The sequence below is a fragment of the Alosa sapidissima genome, chromosome 12 (genome assembly GCF_018492685.1).
Source record: "Alosa sapidissima isolate fAloSap1 chromosome 12, fAloSap1.pri, whole genome shotgun sequence".
NCBI classification, from domain to species: domain Eukaryota; kingdom Metazoa; phylum Chordata; class Actinopteri; order Clupeiformes; family Clupeidae; genus Alosa; species Alosa sapidissima.
This window is the reverse complement of record NC_055968.1, coordinates 12214030-12225141: the sequence shown is the minus strand read 5'-3', so window position 1 is coordinate 12225141 and position 11112 is coordinate 12214030. Positions and strand designations below refer to the sequence as shown.

The 11112-nt window shown below is 47.1% G+C and overlaps 1 protein-coding gene across 1 annotated transcript in view; it reads right to left on the bottom strand.

Annotated features, from left to right (window-relative positions):
• Window positions 1-502: 502 nt before the first annotated feature.
• syde2 (synapse defective 1, Rho GTPase, homolog 2 (C. elegans)) overlaps window positions 503-11112 on the bottom strand; it is a 45001-nt gene continuing 34391 nt past the window's right edge. The window contains exons 7-9 of the mRNA XM_042057079.1: window positions 9056-9237; window positions 7828-8059; window positions 503-3537 (exon numbers count right to left, since the gene is read on the bottom strand). Of these exons, the coding sequence (XP_041913013.1) occupies window positions 2738-3537; window positions 7828-8059; window positions 9056-9237 (1214 nt within the window). The 3' untranslated portion in view covers window positions 503-2737. The remainder of the gene's footprint in view (window positions 3538-7827; window positions 8060-9055; window positions 9238-11112) is intronic.

Below are 11112 nucleotides of genomic sequence, written 5' to 3'. Positions count from 1 at the left end.
GGATCTCTGAGGTGGGGGAATGCCCCAGAGGATGTAAACCTAACCTGTTCCCCGACCGGGACATTCCCTTCAACACGGCCAGGCAACGACCCAAGAACAGCGAGAGGCCAGATGGACTAATAACAGTCTGCAAACGTACTCCTAAGGGGTTGCCTTAGGGAACCCCCTACTGAACTGTTTAGTATGGTCAGTAACACCGGTCAGATACAAGTGCTTGAATTGGTCATGTTTGCCCTACTGGAACAAGTGATATCATGTTGCTTACTGTAGTTTGTCATCGTCTGCTGTGTGGGTGTATTTTTACGGTAGGCTACTAAGACTTAAGTTTAGCTGGCATGTGACCACAAGACACCTCACATGATTTTTTTTTTTTGCACTTATGGTTACGCAAGTGTACAGAACTCTTGTTGCCCCTTCACACAGAACTAGATTGGTGAAGAACTGTACATGACACTTAAACTGAGGAGGAATGGGCACTACAGAAGAGTAAAACAGTCAGATGGCACATGTGAAATATATACTTTAATGTGATCATACATTTCTCCATAACAGTACAAAGTAACATCTTGTTTAGTGACACGCTCATCATAATGTATTGAGACTCCCAATGTAGTAGGCAAGCGACAGGGATGAGCATTACTTTATGCTTGTAGAATATGGATGGGGGTTGTAGGGAGGCTGAAGTGAAAGAAGACAGGGCAAAGGAATGCTTTAAAAAAAAACACAAAGGCAGTAGCATCTCACAATGTACACTTTATAGCTCTGGACACAGACAGACCCATAGGGGTCCAAGAGCTCATGTAACGCATTAGCTAGCTTAACACCTTTGTGATGTGCCAATAGTCACAGCATTAAGCAAAACTTACAATGGCTTACAGCACCAGCCAATTTGCCAAGGATACAGATAGCTTTTTACACTGCACTTGAGGGTAAGGTGAACATTTTTTTATTTTCTCTCAGTCTGCCAAAGAGCAGCTGCCAAATGGAGAAGGGGGACGACATATAAGTTAACCCTGACCCAGGTCATGTCTATGTACAGGAACCCAAGCCAAGAACCCTGACAGCAACCAACTGGAGCAACTCCTGCTTGGGTCAGGTAAAGATCTGGGCCAGAGTCAACCAGGGAGGGGGGTAGACAGAGTGTGTGTGTGTTGGGGGGGGAGGGGCGGGTTAAGACGCACTTATATATTTAACTGTAAAGCTTTTGACCATGTGACATTCTGCACCATAACACAAACACAAACATGACCACAATGCCAGACCAAAAGGCCTGTCCTAAACAGGTAGCGGATATGTACAAGTATGACTTAAACAAATTTGTCCATCTGTGAAAACATATTATGTCTATTGTCCTTTAACGACGTGAATTTGTTTTTTTCCAGTCCAGCACATTTAAGATGTGTCAAGGTAGCTTAAGGGAAAAGAAACATGATTACTCGACAGGTACTGATCCACAGATTCAATACTACAAGGTAACTGAGAACATTAAATATGCATGTATGTAAATATAAGCTGTCCAAAAAATATATACTCCAAATACATTTTATATATATTTATATACACATATATCTGTTAAATACTGATCATTTTGTATACCTGGATTTCTGACAAAGAAAAAAAAAGTGTCCATTAATTTAGGTAGTGGCCTTACATTCTATTTGAAGCCTTGACCACAGTGACCCTTTCTAGGAGGCTCAACATCAGATTTTGCAGGCAGCATGCCTCTTACTGTAAGGTTCTTGTCTTACAGTAAGAGGCAATTTGTCTGCAATTTTCTTTTTAAAAAATCCAAAACAAAATGGAGGATAGAAAAATAGACATGAAAGATCTCTCAAAGCATTCAGTCAGATTTGATCCCATTATTTTTTCAAACATGATGCTCTATTTCCCCCTCAACTTGAAATGTACCATGTGTTGTTCTATGTACAGAAGCAGCACCCTTATTGCTAACATACTGTTTACAAATCTGAAAGGGTGCCTCTGTCTGCTGTTAGCAGCTGTTAGCATGTGATGCTAAGTCCCAATGAGCCATCACAGCTATTGGCTTCAATCTCCCCACACAGAGCCCAGCAGCTTTAGCATTAGCTATAGTGTTAGCGCTGTTTCACTTCAGGGTAGGTGGCAAGACCCAGCACCACTACCTCTTCGCCTTAAGAATCAAATCTGCCTTGTAAGTGCATTGGTTTACAACAATATCGTAGCACACAGTACCTCCACAGAAAACAAAAAACAAGCAAACAAAAATTAACAAATCAAAAATAAAAGCTCTCTCCACTGCCTTAAGTACCACCTTTACACAATTAAGGCACCTTTTACACCCCTTGGGGTCAATAGGTTCTTCTAATAAGAAGAAAGAACGACGACAATAGACAAACGTTGACAGACACGACCATGAACAACACAAGCAAAAACTTTCAACAATGACAAATGGAAATGAACACAGACACAAAAAAAGATCAAGGAATGTCTGTTGACTGGTGAATCTAGAGCTAAAATACAACAGGCTTTAAAGAGGGAAGTGCCAGACCTCACAGTTCGTACTCTTGTAGTTTTTTTTTGTACAGTTCCTTGGGGAGAGCAGGTACCAATAGTTTAGCTGAGCTGATTATGAGGATTCTACCCAGGGCCTCGTACCATCACCATTGGCCAAACCCTCTGAGCCCTCATTGTCACCTATACTCTTGACTGAGACCGTAATCTGGTCAGTCAGGGAGTCCTTCCTGAGAAGGCCGGTCAGTCAATAGCCAACGTTGAGCTTGTTCTTGTTGAGCTCCCGCTCCAGGTTACCTATGAGGATGTCAATGCTCTCCTGCAGGTCCTTGAGATTGACCCTGTTGCTCAGGACAGGGCTGATGTCCTGGATCTTCATGTAGGCCTGGTACGTGTGCTCTTTGGCCAGATGTTCCTCCTCCTTCACCTCGTGCTCGTGCTGCAGGTCATCCCCCTCCTGCCCTTCCTCCTGCCTGGGCAGCAGAATGTGTTCACAGCTCCGTGGCTCCCCTAGGGGGCTTCCGCTGAGGTCCCTGCTTCCCTCTTCATCATCTGCCTCCTCCATCTCATCCTCCTCCTCCTCCTCATCCACCTCTTCCTCCTCCTCCTCCTCCTCTTCCAAATCTCCTTCTCTTTGAGTCTCAGCCTCCACCTCCACCGGTCTGTCCATCTCCACCACCTCTGTCAGGGCTCCATGTTTCTCCGCCTCTTCCTGCTCCGAGGGCCTGCGCTGGTCCCCGGTCACGTCACCCTTGTCCTCTGGCGGACGCTCGGACTCCTCAGAGGGCACGTCGTCGTAGTCGGCCTCCTCCTTGGGCCGGAAGTATGTCTCTTGGCAGCAGCTCCAGTCGCCGGCGTAGCGGTTGCTGGGGCTGTCCAGGCGGCCAGCTTTGGGCCGGAGCACGCCGGCCATCTCGGCCTCGGACAGGTTGAGCACCTGGGGCCGCTCCTTCCGCCTCCGCAGTGGGGCGGCCGCCATCACTGGGGCCACGGCCAGGGCAGGAGACTCGGACACGGGCGAGGAGGTCTTCCCATATGGATCAACCACTGAAGAGAGGGACAGAGAGAAAGAGAGAGAAAGGAGAGAAAAGGAATAAAAAAAAAAACAAGGTTAGTGGCTATTAACATGTAAAAAAAGGAGGGTGAACACACTGTTTACTATTTGGTCACTTCAAGTGAGAATCCTGACATGACCCTGGCACACCACACTGTGCTAACACTGACCACACAAGCAGCAGAGACAAGCTTTCTGATCCATGCCAGTTGCTTGCACAATACATTCGGGGGCCCTTGAGCAAATGCATTGTATGAGCAATGCAAACCCACACTATATACAATCAGAGACACATGCCAGAGCACACTCCACTCCACAACACAGCCTGATTAATGTGATTGAAAGGCTTAACCACAGGCAACCTGCATGTTTATGGTGCTTCTGTTGCCAAATGGTGGTGTGGTGCAGATGCCTCTCCACCAATCATCACGCTTCACAACAAAACAAATCAAACACAAAAAGTAGAACTTCCACACGTGAGGGGTCTTGGCTATGAATCTAAAGGTGTCTGCTTGAGTGCCCGAGTAAAAAAAATAAATAGATAAAGTAAAAGGGGGAATCAAAACCACACTCTAGGGGACTTTTTAGGGGTAACAGCACTCAATCACAACCCATTTACCTGTCCTGTGCCTCACAACAGTGTACCTAGAGTCCGCAAGCGTTAGTGGGGGCCTACAGCAAACCATGAAACATGACATAAATCAATAACAAATCCCAACAAAATGAACAAAGACTGCTGCAAGGCAGACAAGAGTCAACAACATAAACAAAATGAACCATTGTTTACTCTGTTTACTGAAGTAAGGGACAAAGAGGATGTTTGATAGGGGAATCTGGGTCTGGGGTTTCATGGATCTTGAAGTGCTAAATCCTTTCACTAAATAATGTAACATTTTGTCCACTAGCATTTGAAGGGCATCTGCCAGCAGTATGCTCTTTAAGGTTAAACTGGGTTTGAGGCAGTAACCTTGAAAACTCCCCACCCACGGAGAAGAAGATGGCAGCCGAGAGAAAGGGAGGGAGGAAGGGAGGAGAGAAGAGGAGAGGTCAGAGTGTGTCTAATGGGACGGGCCTGGCCTAGCCGCTCAGTGGGGCTTCCTGCTTTGCTGCTTCTCACAGCCCTGCTGGCCCTGACTGCCTATAAATACCCACTGGCATCGGCACTCAGCTCAGCTCGCACCCTCCTCCTCCTCCTCCTCTCTAACTCCTCCTCCTCCTCTTTGGGTTGTTGTTCTTCCGCCCTACTGCCTTCGCATGATTGCTCTCTGACCACCTGCTCGGTGCACACAAACATGAACATACACACCACACACACACACACACACACACACACACACACACATACACGTATGCTCGAACAGCATGACCTGCGGAGAAATATGGCATAACCCTTGGATGAGCACCATACTGAAACCACATGCAACATGCATACCAATGTGTACACACACACACACACACACACACACACAGAGTACCACTGGAAACATAACAATGAACGGGACATAAACATGAATTATACAAATGGTACCCTATGAATGACTTGACTGAATGACTTAAGAGTGAACACAATTCCTATAAATATCATGCTCTGCAAGTGTGTGTGTGTGTGTGTGTGTGTGTGTGTGTGTGTGTGTGTGTGTGTGTGTGTATGTGTGTATACAGTCTTACTTCCCCATAAGATGGATGCAAACAATGTATCTTTTAAGTTTTATCCGGTTCAGTATAAGGACATTTGATAGAAGTCACTGTAGAAGTCCTCTAAATTGCAATACTGAACAAATGTTACATTTGCACACAATGCATGTGGCGCGCGTGCACACACACACACACACACACACACACACACACACACACACAGACACACACACACACACACACACGTCTGCAATGAAAGGAGGGGTCCTTGCACAGAAAGGGAGAAAACACGCAGAGATGGCTTGTGAAATAGGCCGAGGGCTAAGGTTAAGCCAGGAATGTCTTTAATTTCAGACACTGCCTATTACACCTCAGCCCTGCACAAAATAGACATGCAGACGGCAGCAGAGGGAGACTTAAATATTGGGTTGTCGCGGTGAAAAGTGTTAAATTTCAGGTGGGTCAAGGTTACGGTACCTCCAAGAACGCCCTGCCAGAGAGTTGGAGGGGTGGAGGCGAAGCGTGAAAAAAAAAAAGAAGAGGCTATGTGCGTGCCGGATATGAAAGGTCAGGCGGGAGGCATGGACATGACTCTGCATGCACTGCAGTGGGGTGAAGACTAGAATACCAGAACTAATCAGATCCCATCGAATGCTTCACTTGAATTATAGTAAACACATGCCTGTTATCCACAGGAAGAAGGGAGGAGACACTCAAATAAACTATGCCTGCATTCGGAATGTCCACTCATTCACTACATACTGTAGTGCACTACTGGGTAAGTCACATGTTGTGGTTATTCACTCTATAGTGCACTATGTATGTATGTAAAGGAGGTTATATTGAAATGTGGGCTATGTTGGGAGAGCTTTTACGGAAAACCTATTTTCAGAAATCCACACATTTGCGTCTCAAACCACCGACCGGTCCCGTCCGCTAGCCGTCCACCCCCAAGGACTTTCCTCCACCTCATCCAGAGAATTCCCACAACAATGCAGCAGGGTGCAGTCTGTCCATCGGCACGCACACGGCCACCCGCCCCGTCCACCAGTGCAACCCTACACTCAAAGGCTCCTCCATCCTCAGCTCTCGGCCACTGGGTCCGGAACACACGCTGCCCACAAAAAAGCACCATGGCCACCAGCTGTTGTGTGGTGGGAACAGTTAGGGCCCGAAGAGACAAACGATCGCCCATCAAGCGCAGAGACAAGGACACAGCTCCGTGTGGCTCCGTGTGGCTCCCCCCTCCCCCCCCCATCCCCACCAGATACCAGATACACACACCCCACCACCAGAACCAGCATGGGTATTTATGAAAAATGGCTCCACCTCCGAAGAGGCTTTGGTTTACATTTGCGCTCCAGCAGAGTGACCACAGACCACTGGTGGCGGTGGTATTTAATCTAGGAGCGTAACATATGGACACAAAATGGCTATCTGCTCTGATTACCAGCCAGAGAAACCTCCCAGATCAAAGCCCCCATCACAAGTCCTCAGAAGTCGCGTCTGGAAGAGGATTAAGCGCCAGAAACCAGAGGAAATCTGTCCCAGACCGTCGGCAAAACCACCAGGGAGAGGAAAGAGTTCCAATACACAAACCATGCCAGCAGGGGCAGCTGTTCAGTTTAACTCGCTGTTCAATGGATCTGCATGTTGGTGTTTGCATGGCTCTCAACTGTAAGCTGCTGTGACTTGTAGCCAAGTAGATAGTGTTGAATGGTACTGTCCAACTAAATACATGAACAAAATCACTGTAATTCCCCGAGTATTAGCCACATCCTGTATAAAATGCAGGACAGTTTTTTAATGAAAAACATTTTGTATGTATTAATCGCCCTAGTGTCTCTAACCCCAAGTGATCAAACATCATTTTATAAGGAATCAGAATCAGATCGTAACTTAATAAGAAAAAAGTATGAAGAAAATAAATATACTGGTACTTCCATGTTTTTGCAAAATCAATGAATAAACCTTGGGTTAATAGTCCGGGAATGACGGTATCTAGCAAGGTTACACAGAGGAACTAAATCAGGCTCCAGACCCTAGTTCATCTTACTAGTTGAGCACAGGCCTCTCTCTGCCTTTCCATCTGTTCTTGTTTTCACAGGCCCAGTGGCTCTATGGGCGTCCACAGTAGAGATGAGCGGTATAGACTTCTTGGCCACAAGTTACATCAGCTTACAGTCGCGAGAGCCATGCAGACACAAGCATTGATCCAAAAACGTCAAACTTAATCCTGACCATCATCATCAATGACCTCTTTTTCCTCGCCCACACTTTCCACTCTGCCTACAGTCATGCTTGTTCTCTACCTGTGAGCTGCCCATGTTGCGACACATATGTTAACATATCATCAATATATCATCAATATTGTGGTCATGACAAATGACAGATTCTTCTCATTCTTACAGATGTAAGAGATGATGGGATCTGACACATCAGCTTAATCAGCTTAATACATGACCAAAATCAGACTCCAGGACCCTAACTCATCTCGATTGTGCACAGAGGAACAACATCAGGCTCTAGAACCTTTAATAGTCTAGATTCTTAGTAAGTACAGGCCTCTTACTACATGCACACATGGTCATGGTTTCAAAAGCCTGGCGGCTGTCTGGCATCATTCGGCAGGCAGTGACCGATCATACCTGGCCAGAGTTGGAGGAGGTAGTGCAGGACCTCTATGTGCTTCTTGAAGTGCAGAGCGCTGGCCAGCTCCTCCGAGTCGATGAAGACGCGGTTGCTGTGGCACGAGGCGTCCTGCCGCTGGCTCAGCAGCACCGGACCGAAGCATACGGCCAGGTTCTGGCATGTCATCTTGTTGACCTCGTGGTGCGAGGCCACCAGCTTCAGGTGATCCAGAAGCTTCCGCAGTGTCACCTGACAAAGGAAGCAGGACACACGAACCGGGCATGAGATCACAGGAACATGAAAGATGACCCCCTCACTTCACAACAGATATATTTGTATCCTGGCTATCATTAGTTGCTATTCATTTGTCGTTGTGCCCTACATATGTTTGGTTGCTTGCTGCTGGTTACAGGTAATTCAGCACCCATCTTTACAACATGGTGAATGAATGCAGGTGTGAGCAAGTGTGGTATGAGAAGACATTTGCATCTCTCTATTTGGATGCAGTCGAAAATGCCTCAGGTGCCTGGCAAGCGCATGGCCAACTATTTCAGCACACCTCCCATTACAGCTCTAGTGAAGCTAGTGCTGCTACTGCCAAATAAAGATGTATTCATGATGACGCATGTCAAAAAGGACATGCAAATATGTAGCCTGAGGTTTCAGATTGAATGCCATTTCAAATAAGCCACTGGGGCAGGCAGGACAGAAGCCTATGAGCTTGTCCAGCACTGAGACTGTCCTGCTCTCGAGGCCTGAATGACGGACCGTCTCCCAGCCCTGTGTACAAGGAGATGGGCTGTGCAATGGTGTGCAATGTACAATGGTGTTCACCGTTTAGACAGCTGCATGGGAGCAAAAGCTGAGGTAGTTCAGAAGCTGGCCTCTCAATGAACCATACTTTCTGGTTAGTTAAGTATAAGTCAGTATTTCAGTAATGACAGTAACCAAATTAAAGCACCAGTGGTTTGATTCTTAGTTTATATTCCCTAAATGTATATACAAAATATTACTACATTTATGTGTGAGAAACTTTTCACTTTTCACTCCATTTTTCACTCACTTTTCACTCCATTTCACTTTCCTCTGGTTTCATATATCTTGCTCCCATATCACTCTTTTATGGGGAGAGGAACTGGGTCACTTTGTCAGATTGTTCCTTAAACTGTTGCTTAGTTTACACTGTTTTTACGATTTCGTGACTGTCCTCACTGCAGCCTTGGTCACAGCAGTGCTGCACCGTACCTTCTCGACCTCGGGCAGGATGTCCAGGAGCCCGACGGTGTGCTCCGTGTCGGCCTGGTCATTCTCGCAGCCGCCGGCGCCGATCCGCAGCGGCCGCCTGGCCATGGAATCTAGGACAGCCTCATACAGCTGCTTAGTGATGAGGGGGTAGGGCAGCTCTCGCAGGTAGTCCTTAAGCACACCTGGAGAGAGAGAGAGAGAGGGGGAAGAGAGGAAGAGAAGGAGAGAGAGGGAGAGAGAGAGAGATTAATACAGGTGTTAGGAAAACCCCTTGTTCGCTTACTGGCTCGTCCGCTGATCATAACAAGAGCTCAGAGGATGAGATGGCAGCCAGCGGCAGTGAACGTGTCAGAAGGAGGCTACGGAAACACAACAAGTGCTCCACGCAAGGGCACAGCCGGAGTCCACAGTCCCCAGATCAGCTAAGCGAGCTGTGTCTCTCTCATGCTTCTCAGACAGCTTAAATACCCAACAAATCACTTAGGGTATAATCTTTATGGAAAGCTATTACTGAGCTTTCACCAAGGGTTTTTTCTTCTCTCTCTACCTCTCTTCCTCTCTCTCTCTTTCTCTCCGTCCTCTCCCTGTCGACATGTTGGTTTTCATTGTCTTCCTTTCCTTTCTTTTCTATTTTTTTTTTTTTTAAAGATTGTGACCTGGCAAGCACCGTTGGCTGCGGCTGTGGGGCCTATTGTTGTGGCGGCGGGGGTTTTATAGCTGCCTAGTGAGATGCCTGAGCGGAATTTGGCCCGGCCTGGCACAGGGGACGGGAGGGGCGTTGGGACTCTGAGAATGGCGGGGGTGGCGGGGCGGTCATTTTTCGCCTTTCGGAACGACAGGCCTCTTTCACACCTGGGACGCCGGTGCTGTGTGAGCACAGACAAAGAGTCAGCCAAATCTGAAACCCACACTATTTATTTCCACTAAGCCGCAGAAAAATTGCAAGCATGTTCTCCTTTTCAGGCGGCTAAAGGAGGGGCGGGTTTAGAGGAGAAAAGAAAAAAGAAAAAAAAAAAAGACAAATAATTAACCAGAAAAAGAGAAGAGAAGGGGAAGAAAAAGAAAAGAAACTTGGAGCAGAATCAGAGTTTTGAGCGGGCTCTTGTTCGTGGGTATAAATAGCAGCATGGGCCTTTCAGAGAGTGGCCTTTTAGCTACCACAACCCCCCACCACCACCAATACCAATGCCCCAGCCAATCCCCACCACAACAAGATAAGCTCTCAGCTACTCTGTGACAAGAGACTCCTTCAAACTGGCTATCTATCTGTGCTCCTCACACACACACACACACACACACACACACACACAGAGAGAGAGAGAGAGAGAGAGAGACTAGATATGTCAGGCCAAAGCTAAATTTACAGACAGGCCACATGAAAGCGCAGGACACAGCTGGAGAGCAGAGCGGGCAGGTCCTTTAAGCGCCGTCCAGCTTGTAAATAAGGTTCCCGATTAACTGGCTCCAAGAGGGGACGGCTAAACTGGTCAAATGGCGACCTTTGACTTAGGAAGTGCATCCGTGCTGTGCTGAGCGATAGTGTTACAGGAAAAAGAAGAAAGGACACATTTAATGATCAAGAGGTTATTTACTGCCATGGAGATGCATAGATGGCATTGGCATGCCATGGGCCATTCTTCTCTACACACGCCGGAGGGAAGCGAAAACAAGGGTCCTCTTTTTAATCTGCTGCCTTGCCCTTCCCAAGAGAGGGCAAGGCAGTCATTAACTAAGTGGGGCTTCGTCTATTCCTAGGGTTGCCCACCCCCCACCCCTCTCTCCTGCATAATCTCAAGGCTCTATAGCTTCTGCCGAGAAGTGAAAAGAAGAGCAGATTGAAAATTAGCCCGGGATTAGGGCTGCCATTCAGAAGAGGTGTACCTATAATAAAGGCCAATGGGAATTAAATGAAAGGCGTGAAGCAGGTCTTCATCTCTTCAGCACCTGTCCCTGGAGTAGCCCCGTGCCTCCCTTTCCCCTCACGTTGCTTTAGCCCAGAGCCTCTTGCTGCTATATCTGACAAGCAAATAAAAGAGCCTAATGTTGAATACTTACAT